This window comes from Elephas maximus, chromosome 1 (genome assembly GCF_024166365.1).
Source record: "Elephas maximus indicus isolate mEleMax1 chromosome 1, mEleMax1 primary haplotype, whole genome shotgun sequence".
NCBI classification, from domain to species: Eukaryota; Metazoa; Chordata; class Mammalia; order Proboscidea; family Elephantidae; genus Elephas; species Elephas maximus.
The window spans coordinates 24,346,661-24,363,745 of NC_064819.1; the positions used below are offsets into that span (position 1 = coordinate 24,346,661).

Consider the following 17,085-nt stretch of genomic DNA (forward strand, 5'->3'; position numbering starts at 1 on the left):
GTAGAAAATTTATATGCTCCCAACAAAAACCCAGTGCCATCAAGTCAATTCCGACTCATGGCGACTCTATGGGAGTACTGCTAAATGCTCAAATTTAGAGATTCAATATATAGTCATGGGAGGGTTGCAGGTAAAACAGATGCAGAGAGGTTTATAATTTATTATCAGAAGTGTTATGAACAATACACGTTCAGAGCAAGGAGCATCCAACTCTGTCCAGATAAAGGTTGGAGACTGGGGAAAGCTACATTCTCTGCAGCCCTGGTCTCTGTCTCTCTCTTCTGTTCTAGTCAACAAAGAGGCAGACAGGTTCTGGAAGCCAGAGATGGAGGAAGTGGATGGAACTGGTTAGCTGCTCTCCAATCTGGGATCTGGATATTGAAATAGAACTCTTATTTTGGCCTCACCTCTAGAGTTATTGGGAGGGACTGTTTCCAAAGTAGCCACAGCAAGAGAAAGAATGGCAGGTAATTGCTTTCTCTGAAGTGACCTGGGTTCCAGTCATAGCTCTGCAGTGAAATATTCATACAATTACAATCATGTCATTTCTTCTCTCTGAGTCTCAGAATTCTGAGTCTCCAAAATGGATGAGATTGGATTAGACATTTTGAAGGATGTTATAATTCTATGCTTCTTTGATTCACTGAGTAAATATTCCCCTTCCCTACCTAGGGTCTAGTGATATGTGGAGGAATACTTAAAAGGTGCAAGGCCCCTTCTCAAAGGAATCATAAACAAAGCTTCTGTCTGTTTAGACCTAGTTTCTGTAACATGCATTTCTCACCTGTAAAGCTAAATAGCTAACTTCTGTTCTACTCCCAATATCTGTTTTCTGTCACTGTCTGGGCCAGTAGCTCTGAGAAGATATATTAAGTTTATACACAGCCTGTTCATAGTTCAGTTCTGGTGCCTCCAATTTCTCTAAGCCAATTTTAATCTCAAGGTCCAAGGACATGAGTTTCTAAATTAGATTGAAAAAAAAATTGTCTTTTTCCTTCTTAACAGCTTTATCTCTTGCCCATACAAGTCCCCAACAAACTTCATATTGTGATATATGTTTATATATTTCATTATGCACCCCCCAAAAAAAATGGAGCCCAATTTTGAAATTACATACTATATAAACATCAATCTGCTGAAATTTCAGGAGGTAACATACGATAAGGATCTGATGGTACTGTATAAAGTAATCCAAGCTGCACTGAATATGTTGGCAAAAAACAAGGCTCTGGGAATTGACAGAAAACCATTGAGATGTTTCAACAAATGGATACAGCACTGGAAGTGCTCACTCATCTATGCCAAGAAATTTGGAAGACAGCTAACTGGCCAAGTGACTGGAAGAGATCCCATATTTATGCCTGTCACCAAGAAAGGTCATCCAACCAACTGCGGAAATTATTTAACAATATCATTAATATCACATGCAATTTTACTGAAGATCATTCAAAAGTGGCTGCAGCAGTGTATCGACAGAGAACTGTCAGAAATTCAAGCCAGATTTAGAAGAGGACATGGAACCAGGGATATCATTGCAGATGTCAGATGGATCCTGGCTGAAAGCAGAGACTACCAGAAAGGTGTTTACCTGTGTTTTATTGACTAAGCAAAGGAATTCAACTGTGTGAATCATAACTTGTGGATAGCATTGAGGAGAACGAGAATTCCAGAACACTTAATTGTGCTCATGAGGACTCTGTACACGGATCAAGAGGCACTCGTTTGAACAGAACAAGGGGATACTGCATGGTTTAAAGTCAGGAAAGGTATACGTCAGGGTCATATCCTTTCACCATACCTATTCAATCTATATTCTGGGCAAATAATCCAAGAACCTGGACTATATGAAGAAGAACAGGGCATCAGGATTGGAGGAAAACTCATTAACAATCTGTGTTATGCAGATGACACAACCTTGCTTGCTGAAAGCAAAGAGGATTTGAAGCACTTAATCATGAAGATCAAAGACCACAGCCTTCAGTATGGATTGCGCCTCAACATAAAAAAAAACAAAAATCCTCACAACTGAACCAATAAGCAACATCATGATAAACAGAGAAAAGATTGAAGTTGTCAAAGATTTCATTTTACTTAGATTCACAATCAGCACCCTGGAAGCAGCAGTCAAGAAACCAAAAGATGCATTGCATTGGAAAAATCTCCTGCAAAAGACCTCTTTAAAGTGTTGAACTGCAAAAATGTCACCTTAAGGACTAACGAGCGCCTGACTCAAGCCATGGTGTTTTCATTCACCTCATATGAGTGTGAAAGCTGGACAGTGAATAAGGAAGGCCAAAGAAGAATTGATGCCTTTGAATTGTGGCGCTGACAAAGAATATTCACTATACCATGGACTGCCAAAAGAATGAACAAATCTGTCTTGGAAGAAGTACAACTAGAATGCTCCTTAGAAGCAAGGATGGTGAGACTATGTCTCACATACTTTGGACATGTTATCAGGAGAAATCAATTCCTGGAGAAGGAATTGGTGAAGTAGAGGGTCAGTGAAAAAAGGAAGTTCCTCAATGAGATGGATCGACCCAGTGGCTGCACAGTGGGCTCAGGCATAGCAACAACTGTGAGGATGGCGCAGGACCAGGTAGTGTTTTGTTCTGTTGTGCATAGGGTCACTATAAGTTGGAACCAACTCGACGGCACCTAACAGCAACAACAAACATCAATAGCCCAGGAGTTAGGAGACCTGAGTTCTAAGCAAAACGGTTCCTTTGCTGTGGACCTTGAGCAATCTACTAACTGTGTCATAGTTTCCCCATCAACACAATTCAAGGATCACTACGTGCCTTTCCACCTCTAATATGAAGATATCCAAACCAGAACAGGACAACTCTCATGTGAGTTGTGGCACCACAACATCCAATTAGCTTACCAGGTTATGAATGAAGATAGGAAGGCTGAGGGTCAGTCAGTTTCCTTTTCGGGCATCAATTAATTCAACTGAAAAATAAATTTATTCAACTGTTGTCTGAGTTACTGCAGTGACTTTAAAATATGTCCACAAATTATTTGATACCCTTTCCTTCAAGAGGTGGAGCTGAGCTCCCCTACTCTTGAGTTTGGGCTGGAGCCCTGGTGGTGCAGTGGTTAAGTGCTTGGCTAGTAACCAAAAGGTTGGTAGTTCAAATCCACCCCCACTACTTAGAAACCCTAACAGGCAGTTCTACTCTGTCCTATAGGATTGCTATGAGTTGGAATTGACTTGACGGTGATGGGTTTGGTTTTAGTTTGGGCCAGACCAAGGGGATCCTTTCTAACAAGTGGAAGATTGCAGAAGTGATGGTGTGTCACTTTTGAGACTAGGTCATACATGTCACTGTGCTTTGCTCCCTTCTCTTTCTCTTTGATCACTTTGGGGTAAGCCAGCTGATGCCCCATGAGGTGATCAAGTAGCTGTATGATGAGGTCCATATAGCAAGGAACTAAGACTTCCTGCCAACACCCAATGGCTACACTTGGAAGTGGATCCTCTAGCCTCAGTCTAGCCTTCAGATGACTGCAGTCCTGGCCAGCGGTTTGACTGTAACTTTGTGAGTGATTCTGATCAGGAACCATCCAGCTAAGCCACACCTGAGCCATAGAAACTATGAGGCAATCAATATTTATTGTTTTAAGCTGCGGAGCAATACATAACTAATAGCTTTCTTTTCTACTTCTCACGACATCATGTTGGCAAAGTAAAGGACCAACGAAAATGAGGGAAACCCTCAATGAGATGAACACAATAGCCATAAAAAGGGACTCAAAAATACAAACAATCATGAAGATGGCACAGGATCAAGCAACATTTTGCTCTGTTACACGTAAGGTTGACCTGAGTCAGAGTGGACTCAAAGGCAACTAACAACAGAGATGACTTTAACCCTTAGAGTCATATGAAACTGTACTTTCTAGTCCCTAATTTTTAGGTATGAACGAGAACAGATAGACTGTGTTCTCTGGAAATCGGCCCAATTTTCATCAGGTTAAGGAACTTCTCTTGGACCTCTTGGTTTTCTCCAGCTTTCTTTTACAACAAAACACTCATAACTGTAATACCCCCATCAAGCATGTGCTTTATCATTTGTAGAGGTTCATACTTATAGTATAATTTTACTCTTACAAGAATTCAGTAACATTATTTTAAATATGAAGAAACAGAACTTGGGAGCAAAGGTGTCTTATTGAAAGTCACATAGTTAATAGAAAAATTGGTTCTTCAATTCAGGTTGTCTGACTCCAATTTAATTTTTCATTCTGCGCCATTCAGAGCCCTTCTAGTAGAGATAACCATACAACTTTATATCTCAAACACTGACCCCTACCCCACGTTTTAGCTATTCATCATGATAATTGAGGAGCTGTTATACATCTCCCTTCTCTTTAACATTCTTGGGGCTTGGAAATGAATGAATGGGATTAGGGTATTTTATCCCTTTCTATGTGGTTCTTCTTAGAAATTATACAGTTGTCTTTGCCTATGGCCAAGTCATTATACCTCAAATACTTTGTCTTGTCTTAGACAACTGATGACATAAAAAAAGAAATTAATAAATACTAGGGTTATGGCTTTCTTTGGCTACACAGTTTAATAACATTTATTGTTCCTACAATTTTATCATCTGTATTTTGTTTTTCTCATATTTTAGTAATTTCATTACATGATATGAAAAACAAAGCACCCTAAATCCCAGTGTTTGGCAATGAATTTCAAGTTTTGTGCTTTAAGAAATAATATTGTCTAGAATATTAGGATTTGTTTTTATCTTTTTATTCCAAATTTATAACATATTATCATTGACTTTTCACTGAAATATTTTCAAATATTTTAAAAGTATTTAAGGCCTAGGGTTGCTATGAGTCAGAATCGACTTGATGGCAACTGGGTTTGTTTGGTTTGGTGGCACAGTGGTTAAGAGCTTGGCTGCTAACCAAAAGGCTGGCAGTTTGAATCTACCAGCCGCTCCTTGGAAACACTATTGGCCAGTTCTACTCTGTCCTACAGGGTCACCATGAGTTGGAATTGACTCAACAGCAACAGGTTTGGTATCTTTTACAACGGCTTGCATATAAATCATTTTGGGAGATTTAGTAGTCCATAGTGATCTCAGGTATGTGCGGTTTTTAAAAAGACGATGTTCAATCCTGGTTGAGAAGCACTTGTCCAAGGTATTTCAAAACATGATACTGTATCATAAATTAATTGCAGGCACTTGACGTAGTTTTTGGCAACCCAAAAGCAATTAATTGTTATATGTGCCTTTGAGTATTAAATAAATAAAAATAAGTATATTGGTCAGATTTTGTATTAAGTTTTGTTGTTTGTTTTTTTTTTTTTTCCCCCAATAGAGCAATGGAGTATTAAAACTCCCACTACCCAGGGTAGGATAGAAACAGCTTCTGATCTAACTTCAGAGTTTATTTGGAATCTTTCTGATTTCTTTTCCTGAGCAGATTTCAGATCATTGTTCTTTTCATTTAAATATTTTTAAATGTTTTTAACTGTCCAAAGGAAAAACTTTGTGAACTACTCTCTCAAGAAATTTGTTTAAATTTGTCAGTAATCTCCTCACTCCACTGGGAAATAAAACTTTTTCTTTGTTCAACATTATAACTTACTAACATAGATTTGTTCTACATCAATCAAGACTCCTTAATCACTGATCTTCACCAAACCTTAGGAAGTGTTTTCTCCTGGCGAAATGATACTGCACGACATTACAGAAGTCATATACGAAATCAAATCTTTAATGCAAACAGAGAATCCAAATCACAGAGACAGCAGATGCACGTTTAGCACCAGACTTCATAATACCCAGACTAGAACATGTCTCTTCTTTATCTTAGTTTCAGCATGCTCGGTTTGAATTCTCTATTTAGCTGTTCAGACAAATGGATGATGGAAGGACTCTTTCTAATGGCCATGTTACATGCTCTGCTGTGTTCTAAATGTCTTCAATTCATCTGAGGCTCCCTGGATATTCAAAAGTGAAAATGCTCATTGGCAGATAGTTTGAGCATCACGTTCTAGGAAAACTGACTTTCACCACTAAGTGGAAATTAACCAAAGAGAGCAACTTTCAAACTTTTAGGAATGCTTCTTTTTACCAGCGCTGTGATTGTCGCAATGCATTACTTCAATAACTTTTCTCGGGGACATTTATGGACAAGGTCCACTCTTGTCTGTATGCTGTTTTTTTTCACAACCACCTGGCTTGATACCTTGGCAAGCTGAGGTAGGGCATCTGCAGCAAAGTCCTTCTCTTTCTTCATAGTGAGGGCATGAGGCATAGGCTCAGTATGGAGGTCTTTTGCCTCTTCAGGATATCTCAGTAAGTAATTCTTAGGCAAAGACAATGCTATACGGTCACCAAGTTTCATTTCATTTTTTTGCTCCCTAGGAACAGAGGAGGAGCCCTAAGCATTTGGCTGCTAACCAAGTGAATCCTCCAGCCACTCCTTGGAAACCCTATGGCCACCAGCCACTCAGTGGAATCCCTAGCAGTTCTGCTCTGTCCTGTAGGGTCGCTAGGAGTTGGAATCAACTTGACAGCAATGGATTTGGTTTTTTGTTTGTTCGGGAACAGAAGAGACCGCATTTCCCAGACTGCTGTATAATTAGATCAGGACCTATGTAGCTAGTTCTGGCCAATGAATTGTAAGCGAAAGTGACGATTGTGATGTTTAGACTGAAACACAGATCAGCAGGAAGCCTCACAGTTCAGATGACACAGCTACAAGAAAGTAAGCCCCTTTGCTGGACATGTAGCATAAAATAAATAAATAAATGTTTTCATAGGAAGCTATTGAAATATTGGGATTGTTTGTTAGTATAGCATAGCTTGTTTTATTCTGATTAATATGTATGATGACTACAGCAACCCCACCACCTTCCAAATGTCGATGTTTGCTATTTTACCTATTAGACTTACACTGTACTACCCCTTCTTCTATTCAGCTCTCTCCTTGTGCTGAGGCAGCTCCCAGGGCTAAGCATGCCCTACATTTTCAGCTATTGCCTGCAAGCACCTTGTTAAAAGGATGGTTCGTACTCCTCCTTGACTGGAGAAAATCAGAGCCTACAAGGGTAAAAGAGGAGTTAAAAAGAGATAAAAGTTAATGGCTCTTAAACGTTGACTGCATCAGACTCATCTGGGAAGTTTATTCAAAACGCAGCTCCACCTCACCCTAAAAAAAAAGAAATTTGTTCTCGAGTCCGACTCATAGTGACCCTACGGGACAGAGTAGAACTGCCCCATAGGGTTTCCAAGGCTGTAATCTTTATGGGAGCAGACTGCCACATCTTTCTCCCACAGAGCGGCTGGTGGGTTCGAACCACCAACCTTCAGTTAGCAGTCAAGTGCTTAATCACTGCACTACCAGGGCTCCTTTATGCTCTGCCCTACACATCTTCATTTAGTTTATCTGGGGTGGGGTCCAGAAATATACATTTTAATACACAGCCAAAATGATTATGATACAGATGCATCAAAGAAGCAAACTTTGAGAAGACTTGGAACAGACCAGACGTTAACAGAGGCTCATTCCCTTTATAAACTGAAAAATTGTATGGAAAATTTGGGAAGGGTTCTCATAGGTAGTAGTTTTATCAGTGTGGCCCATGGAATACCTTATCTGAATTGCCAAGGGCACTATTTGAAAATGCAGACTTCTAAACAATGTCTACCAGAAACCCAAAACCAAACCAGTTGCCATCAAGTAAATTCCGATTCATAGCAACCCTACAGGACAGAGTAAGACTACCCCATAAGGTTTCCAAGGAGCAGCTGGTGGATTTGAACCATCAACCTTTCATTTAGCTGTTGATCACTTTTAACCACTGTGCCACCAGGGCCCCCAAAAAATAACTCAGCTCCTGGTGGATCTAGATTGTAATATGCCCTGTAGGCAAGCACTTGGCTGCTAACCAAAAGGCCTGTGGTTCAAACTCACCAGCTGCTCCATGGAAGAAAGACCTGGCAGTCTGCTTCCATAAAGATTGGATCCTTGGTAACTCTATGGGACAGTTCTATCCTGTCCTATAGGGTCGCTATGAGTTAGAATCTACTTGATGGCAATGGCTTTTGTTTTGGTTGGCCATAGGGATTGATTGTCCTTCGGTGCATATTTTTGTGATTAGTTGAATTTATTATTCATGCATTCTTCTGAACAGGGACATTAGTTTTCCCAGTCATTCTAAATCCTCAAGCTGGAAGCAAATTCATCATTATTAGTGTCTTTACTGGTGCCACAGTGGTGCAGTGGTAAAGAGCTACGGCCACTAACCAAAAGGTTGGCAGTCTGAATCTACCAGCCGCTCCTTGGAAACCCTATGGGGCAGTTCTGCTCTATCCTATAGGGTCCCTGTGAGTTGGAATCGACTTGATGGCAATGAGTTTGGTGTTTTTGTTTTTTTTTTAGTCTCTTTACTAGTTATAACAGAAGGTAACTCTGAAACAGCTACGTATCAGAGCTGTTGAAATATTAAATTTGTATTTCAAGATAAATAGTGAATCTATTTTTATTTTCCATTAAAAAGAACACAAGTATTTATTTTTGGGGAAAATATAAACATTATATCATGATAATAGAGTCTAGAAGTCTCCAAAAATCATTCTCTTTTAATGCTTAAAGAAATGTTATAAGATTTAAAAATGAAATTATATAAAATTATAACATGACAAGGCCAGGTGGTACGACAGAGACTTCATAAAACATTTAATTAGCTGCGTGTAGGCTTAAATTCACAGCTTATTTTATTTGAGAAATTATTATGGTTCAGATTAAATAGCTCCATCTAGGTGGCTCTGTAATAGAAACACTTCTACTTGAATCTTCCAGGGAGGGATCTAGAATTGGCACAGGATCAGGTGTTAGAAGCTTGGACTAGAGTCTCAACTCAATTGCTAATTAGCTAAGTATCATTAAGGAAGTCACTTACCCTGGACAATATGTTCCTGTTCTATACTGCTTTTTGATTTTTATGGGAGTTAAAAAAAAAAAAAAAAAAGTAGTGATGTATATGTAATAAATTTGTAAATCATAAATCATTATGGAAATGTAAGTTTATCCAGCCACATAGTGATATCACTATGGTCATAATGCTGGCCAACACTTACTGAACCCTTACAAAGTGCCATGCATTGTGCTTGCATGGATTAGATCATTTAATGCCCATGAAACCTAATGAGTTTAATAATATCATCATTTCCTTTTTAGCTACCAGGAGATTGAAGCTTAAAGAGACCATAGATAAACAAGCACTAAGGAGAGAAGCAGAACTCATTGCATTTCTATCCGGCTTAACACTCATGTTCCTAAATAGATTATCTTTTCTCATGCAATGATATCCATGTAACCTACAGTAATATCACCTCAGTTATGGAAACACATAGCCCTTGAAGACACTGTCTTTCTTATTATCATTTCCCTCATGATATGTATGGCATTGAATAACATATTCAGTTGTAACATGTTGGGTCAGGGAATAATAAGGTAACCTCTGAGTCGTTTCCCTACAGTAAAAGTATGGTCCATTATCTTTTTGGTCCCTATATAGCTAATGATGAAATCTATGACTTTATATTGCTTACACTGTATTTACATTGTCAATGGAAATTAATACCCTAATTTAGCTTTCGAGAGCACCAAAATTATCTAGCTACTCTTTCATAATAAGAGCTTCTGTTTCCATGCCATTAGTTCTTTATTTTTCTTCACCAAGAAAATAAACCATAAATGACAAGAGTAATTTCTCAGTTTTCCCAAAGACATGCTGAAATATTGTGATAATAAAGAATAAGACTGATAATTGGCAAGAGAATTCTCTTCCTTCTTAGAATTTGGAGCTGGGGTGGACTATCTGTAAGACATGGTGAAACCCATGTGAAATTGTTCACTGCAAAGGTAAGCCCGTGCTTAACTTGCTCACTTGGGTCATCCACCCCTGTCGAGGATTATAAATTTGAAGAGGCTTTGATTCTGTAGGAAGGTGCTGTGGGGTTGGGAAAGAGACAGATGAGTCTTCGATGTGGCGAAAAAACGTGAAATTGTTCACTACAGATGGTCCGGTAAGAAAGGTAAGCACCGTGTTTACCTCGCCTATTGGGTAACCTGCCCCTGTTTGGAGCCACTTACATTACTCACTGTTAACAGATTTTGAGAAGAATTGCCGTGTGTCTTTCAAGTGAAGATCCTGGAGTGTACATCAAGGAAGGATTCATCTCTTCAAGCAGGAATATAATACAGAACAAGGCCTGTGCATTCGGCTGAGTCATTCTCTGCTGCATTTCTTCTGGACAGGTAGGATTGCCTGTCATTTCCTAATTATAAGTTCTGAGGTGAGTCATACTTACCCTATCGTGCTGTTGATGTTAGTTGCCATCAAGTTGGCACCAACTCATGGCAACCTTATGTATAACAAAATGAAACATTGCCTGGTCCTGTGCCATCTTCATGATCGTTGGTATGTTTGAGTCCATTGTTGTGGCTATTGTCTCAATCCATCTGATTGAGAGTTTCCCTCATTTTCACTGACCCTCTGCTTAACTAAACCTGGTGTCCTCTTCTATTAATTGGCCTTTCCTAATGACATATCCAAAGGAAGTAAGTTGAAGTCTTGCCATCCTTGCATCCAAGGAACACTCTAGTTGTATGTACACTTATTCTGGAGGGCCCTTATTCCAGCATCTTCTTGTTTCAACAGGGAAGGGATCTTCTGCTTCCTTCTCCAACAGGAGTAGTGGGATAAAACTTCTGGCTTCTTTCTCTGCACCTTATTCATTAGTAGAGACTGAGAGAGGCTGACACTTGTTGAACCACAGCTCGGGAGCAGCCGGAACCAGTGTATTCAAGGTGACCGCTCGTGTCTGGTGTGGCCTCTTTCTCTTTTTTAGTATTCTCCTGCAGCTTCCACCAGGAGTAGCAGGCTTCGTGCTTCTAATATTCTTGGAGTAAATCCACCTGAGAGGGAACCTCCACAGAATGGATGGAAAACACACTATTTTCCAGCCTTTTTGCCTCTGATGGAGCATTACGTCAGATCAGCCCTATACTGAATGCCCATATGTCTTCAACTTGGGAAGAGAACAAACACTCCTCGTTACGGCCTTAGGGTCAGCCTGTGTTCTATGATCTCAGTATTGAATACCCATTTTAAAAAATGTTCTTGCAGTAATACTTTGGTTCTGAAATTGCAAACTCATAGGACTCAGGCTGGATATGACCCACAGAAGTATTTTATTTGACTCTTTGCTTTTTTTTTTTTCTTTTAAGTTAAAAAAAAAAAAAACCAAACCCACGGCTGTCGAGTCAATTCTGACTCATAGCAAACCTATAGGACAGAGTAGAACTGCCCCGTAGCATTTCCAAGGAGCAGCTGGTGGATTTGAACTGCTGACCTTTTGGTTAGCAGCCAAGTTCTTCAACCACTTCATCATAATCCATCCAATAATTGAAAGTTTACAGAAAAATATGGATGTTTAGATTTTCTTGAAAAACTGGGCAATCTGGTAACATGGGCCTAAATTTCCATGTGGCAACAATCAACTAGAGCTAAGTACAGGCCACCCCCTTTGTAAGAAATATGTGCTCTTCAGTTAACCACAAGCTCTGACTCTGAACTCAAATGCCATGTGCCCTTTATGATTGAGTTTAAACAGTTCGGAATGGAGAAATATTTGTCTGTACCTACGTCCATGGGTGCTTGCCTGAGAGCATGGGCTTTATGCTTATATCTGGCTCTCTTTTCTCTTCTTTGATTACCTCCTGATTCTTGTAGGCACTTGAAATTACAACACTTTTTTATATCCCTGAATAGGAATAAGGGTTTCAGGCACCAAACTCTACCCTAAGTCCCTAACAATCCTGAAGTTTCCAGCTATCACTTCTACAAATACAATGAGGTTTTTGTGTTTCCTTCCATTTCATTTTCAGCACTTTTGCAGTCTCTTTTTGATCCTTTCCCAGGCCTTCCTGAATGTACATTATTAGAAACTGACACCTCAGCTTTCCTGGTATTTAAGTCCAATTTCTATTTCCTGAAATGGAATATTTGTCAGCTATGAATTCAGAAGTTATAAAAGGTAGAGAGGAGAGAGGAAGTTAAAAATGTGTTAGTACAAATGAAATGGCATAAAAAATAGAGCTTTATTGATGCGAATAACTTTAGGAAGTTCAGAGAACGCTAGTTTACAGTGAGACAGAGAACACCATGTATCCTTGTATGGGTATATTGGGTTCTTTAAGGGAAAACGTGTTGTAGGTTTTCTGTTGAGCTTAGTCCTACAGCCTCCCCTGGAACCAGCTCCTTTCCATGACCTTACATTGGGATACACATACCCTGTAATTGTTGTAGCCCAAGTACACCTGAATGGCTCATAGCATGAGGCTGACCAACAGGCTTAAAGGATACACATTTAAATTGGTTGCTTAGCTTTAAAACATCGAGCAAGATAGAGGATCAAACATTAGGCATCTTTTACATACTGACCTTCTAGGGCCCAAGAAGAGTGCGCTCTTCTGAGGCCATTAGAGGCAATAATTCTGGATTCAGGTCCTTCAGGTCTTTTGTCTCCTAGAAATAAATAGTTTTTAAAAATCAGTAGAGAGGACACAGTCTGATAGTCTGTCAGATGATAAAAATGTCAGTTATTCCCATAGGTTCATGACACAAAGAGGGTTGGTAGAGACGATAGCCACCACCCACCACACAGCAATTATAGGATATAAAAGTCATTGTTATTAGATAAATCCGTGAAATGGTGAAGAGCCAGGGCTGAGATCTGGGGAGCTGGGGGTTCCAGTCTGGAGCCATTTTGTATCCATTGAGTTTCTGACTCTTGGGGAACAGGCTTACAGAGGTGTGTCTCCCACTGGGGCTGGGTATGAATCTCTGCCCGGCTCTTGCTCCTAAGATGACTCTCTCCTTCACAGTAGGTGACACAGCAGCGACAGGCCGCAGAGGGCTTCCCTCTGTGCTTGGATATCGTGCTGGGGGCTGGAGAGGGACCTTCAGCCCTCCCTGAACTCTGGAGTCCTGGAGGATCTTTCAAACGACTTCTCCTTTTTTGAATGTGGTCCAGACTGATGTCGGACTGGGAAGAGCAGCTCTCATTCCAGCCTGAGCTGGCACTCAGACTTCTCAGGGGAAGAGCCAACCGCAAGGCCTTCCAGAATTTGGAGCCAGAATGTTTGGACTTTTCTCCTTTCCAGCTCACAAAAGACACAGACTCCTTCAGCTGCAGGATACCTGGGTGTGGGTGCTCCAGGGGACGGTACTCAACCACAATGAGCTTGGTGGCAATGGAGTTCTGGCACATAACCCCCAGTTTAAACTCCAGCATGCTGATGCTCTTTTCTGTCACATAGTCTGGGCTCAGGACAACGATCATCCTTCGACTCCTCTGAATGAAGTCAAAAACTGCTTCCACCGTGTCTAAAGCAAAATGGAAAGATAGGATAATGGCTAGTGAAAATTTATGGAACTTCCAGCTTATCATTGTCCATCCTACAAAGGACAGACAATGAATAAACACTTCGAAATATAGAATCTCAGTTTTGGAAGAAGCATGTTAAATAATTTACCTCTTTAAGGAACTCCATCTGCACCATACTTACCAATGGTTGCTAGACACCTGCTATCTTCTAGGAAGGGAGATTAACTGCCTCCAAAAGCAGCTAATTTCAGCTCTGCTTGTAAATTATTTCTTGTTTTGAAGTCTTCTTTCCCACAATTTTTATCTAGTGGACTTAGTTCTGACATCTTCAAATACTTTAAGTGTTTGACAACATTTAAGTATTTAACAATTGTGACTTCACTGTATTTTCTTTTCACCTCCAGGTTAAATAACTTAGAGATTTTTATGTCATTCCCTGTAGGGCATGGTTTCAAATCTCCTCCCATGCTTATCTTTCTCTGAATAATCTCCGGTTTCGGTTTCTATATGTGTGCCCAAAAAAGTAGTATTCTGAACAGGACTGAACACAATGCTCAGGATATGGTCTGATCAGAAAGGAGCACTGGGGGAATTCACACAGAAACCCTGGTGGCATAGTGGTTAACAGCTACAGCTGCTAACCAAAAGGTCAGCAGTTCAACTCCACCAAGTGCTCCTTGGAAACTCTATGGGGCAGTTCTATTCTGTCCTATAGGGTTGCTATGAGTTGGAATCAACTCGACGGCAACAGGTTTTGGTTTACGGGGGTGGTCCACATGGAGCCCTGGTAGTGCAGTGAATAAGTGCTCGACTGCTAACCAAAAAGTTGGTGATTTGAACCTACCAGCTGCTTCTCAGGTGAAAGATGTGACGGTCTGCTTTCGTGAAGATTATAGCCTTGGAAACCCTATGGAGTAGTTCTACTCTGTCCTATAGGGTTGCGATGAGTCAGAAGCAGCCTGACAGCAACAGGTTTGTTTTTCAGTATGGTGCACAGAGAGCCCCTGGGTGGTAATATGCACATGGTTAATGCACTTGGCTGCTAACTGATAGGTTGGAAGTTTGAGTCCACCCAGAGGTGCCTTGGAAGAAAGGCCTGAGGATCTACTTCTGAAAAATCAGCCACGGAAGCCCTTATAGGCCATAATTGTACTCTTAAAAACGTGGGATCACCATGAGTTGGAATTGACTCGATGGCTTTTTTTGTTTGTTTTTAAATAATCACATTATTACATCTTCTGATACTTAAAACTTTTGGACATCGCATTGGACAGTTCATCGTGTTGACATTGCTGTCAACTAAAATTTCCTTTTCATTTTTTTGTGAAAAACTGGCCCAAAAAAAATCAATTAAAGGGGCAACAACAATACTATTGTGTAAGAATCTGTAAATTAGTTAAGGCTTCTGGCAAAACATTCAGTTCTAACAGTTACTGAGTTAGATTTGGACAGATCTCAATGGAAAGTCCTTCAAATAAATGGAGTACTTAACTCACTGTGAGATCTCTGAGCACAGATTTGTAGACAGTGCAATTTTCTAAAGAAAGGATATTCCAAATGTGTAAATCACAGCTATTGACAACTCTGAAAACAAGTGCTGGAGACAGGCCATGAGGTTGAGTGTCAGCTCATTGGGGGCCAGGGGTAAAACAGTGACTGAGAGACTTTTTAGCCTGTAAAGACAAGCTGAAGTTTGCAGTGAATTTGATGATTATGAACTTGACTGGGAATGAGAAAAACTGTGCTCTTTACCAGATTAGTTCTTTCTAATCTGTGGGACTTGACATTAATTTGGAAGGAAACCAGAAGATACATGGAGTCAATTTCTAAGAACTTAGGGCTGGTTTTCACAAGTGTGCAGTGTTTTAGATAATTCTAAAATAAATCTAAATTTGTACTTATTTTCAAAGCCCTTGCTTGTGGTGTGTGTGTGTGTGTGTGTGTGTCTGTGTCTGTGTGTGTGTGTATTACTTCAGTAATTGCCTTAAGAGAATATATGTGCCTTCCAATGGGGATACCACTGTTGAAAATAAAACAGTGTCCTAGACCATCTAAAGAAAGTTGTCTTCAGAGTCAGTGACTTTTTTTTTTTTTTGGTACTGGTACTCCACCCTGAAAATGCGGTTTTTACATTGAAAAAGCACAGTGCTTCTCAGATGGGGGTTGAGCTATGGACCCAGGGGTCCTCACTTGTCACTTTAAAGGAGGCTGCCTCTTCTGTGGCACATTCTTTTAATACCTTCCTATTGTTAAATCTTCCTATTTGAGGATGGCAATTATTATTTTTTAGTAAGGACTATTTGGGGATGAAGTCATAAATTAGGTGGTTTATTCTGTTCGGGCTCAAAAAATGAGGTGTGACTATAGAGTCACAAATTGGTTTTGAAGTCATGTTTTCTGGTCCAGAAGTCTTCAATAATCTACAATGCTCCTCACTTTAAAAGTCATAATCTCCCTGGGATTCACCTAGAGAAAAAGTTGGGATGTAATTTTGTTCTTTGGCTAGGTTTTTAGTAGGTGAAAAATCAGCAAACCTTTCTCTGTCTCTCCTTGAAGTGTAGTGAGAAAAAATGGAGGTGCCTAATTTGGAATCAGATGGATATGAATTAAAAACTTGATTTTTCAATTATCTCTGTTTTTATCTTATTATTTTTGAGCCTAAATTCTCTGTCTCTAAAAGGCACATATGGAGGCACAGGTGGTTCAGTGGTAGAATTCTTGCCTTCACTGCCAGAGACCCAGGTTCGATTCCTGGCCAATGCACCTCATGCACAGCCGCCACCCAGCTGTCCATGGGTGCTTATGTATTGCTATGATCCTGAACAGGTTTCAGTGCAGCTTTCAGACTAAGCCAGACTAGGAAAAAAGCCTGGCAATCTATGTCCAGAAACCCTCCAGCGAAAACCCTATGGAGCACAATGGCTTGATTCACAACTGATAATGGGGATGGTACAGGGCTGGGCAGCATTCTATTCTGTTTTGCGTTGTGTCATCATGAGCTCTGGGCAGACTCAATGACAGCTAACCACAACAACAATAAAATGCTGATAATGAGGGCAAATTTGTGGGGTTGTTAAACAAATTGGAATATTGAATGTACCTTGGACTACCAGAAGAAAGAACAAATCTGTCCTGGAAGAAGTACAGCCAGAATGCTCATTAGAAGCAAGGGTGGTGAGACTGCATCTCACATACATTGGACATGTTATCATGAGGGACCAGTCCCTGGAGAAAGACATCATGCTTGGTAAAGTAGCGGGTCATCGAAAAAGAAGACCCTCAGTGAGATGGATTGACACAGTGGCTGCAGCAATGGGCTCAAGCATAACAGTGACTGAGGATGGTACCGGACCAGGCAGTGCTTCATTTTGTTGTACGTAGGGTAGCTGTGCGTTGGAACTTACTTGAAGGCACCTAACAACAACAATATGTGTCTGGATGGTGCAAGCAGTTTGCTATAGGCTGCTAGCCTAAAGGTTGGTGGTTCAAACCCACCCAGTGGCTATGTGGAAGAGAGGCCTGGAGAACTGCTTCCCTGACAGCCAAGAAAACCGCATAGGGCAGTTCTGCTTTGTAGAGATGGGTTGCCATAAGTTGGGGGCCCACTCAACAGCACCTAACAACAAAAATGACAACACTTAGTAGAAGTTTAAAC

General features: G+C 40.3%; 1 protein-coding gene across 1 annotated transcript in view; it reads right to left on the bottom strand.

The window, feature by feature from the left end:
• Window positions 1-12,710: 12,710 nt before the first annotated feature.
• The window catches only part of IL1RAP (interleukin 1 receptor accessory protein), a 161,100-nt gene continuing 156,725 nt past the window's right edge, over window positions 12,711-17,085 (bottom strand). Inside the window, exon 11 of the mRNA XM_049880343.1 lies at window positions 12,711-13,429. Within this exon, the coding sequence (XP_049736300.1) occupies window positions 12,711-13,429 (719 nt within the window). The remainder of the gene's footprint in view (window positions 13,430-17,085) is intronic.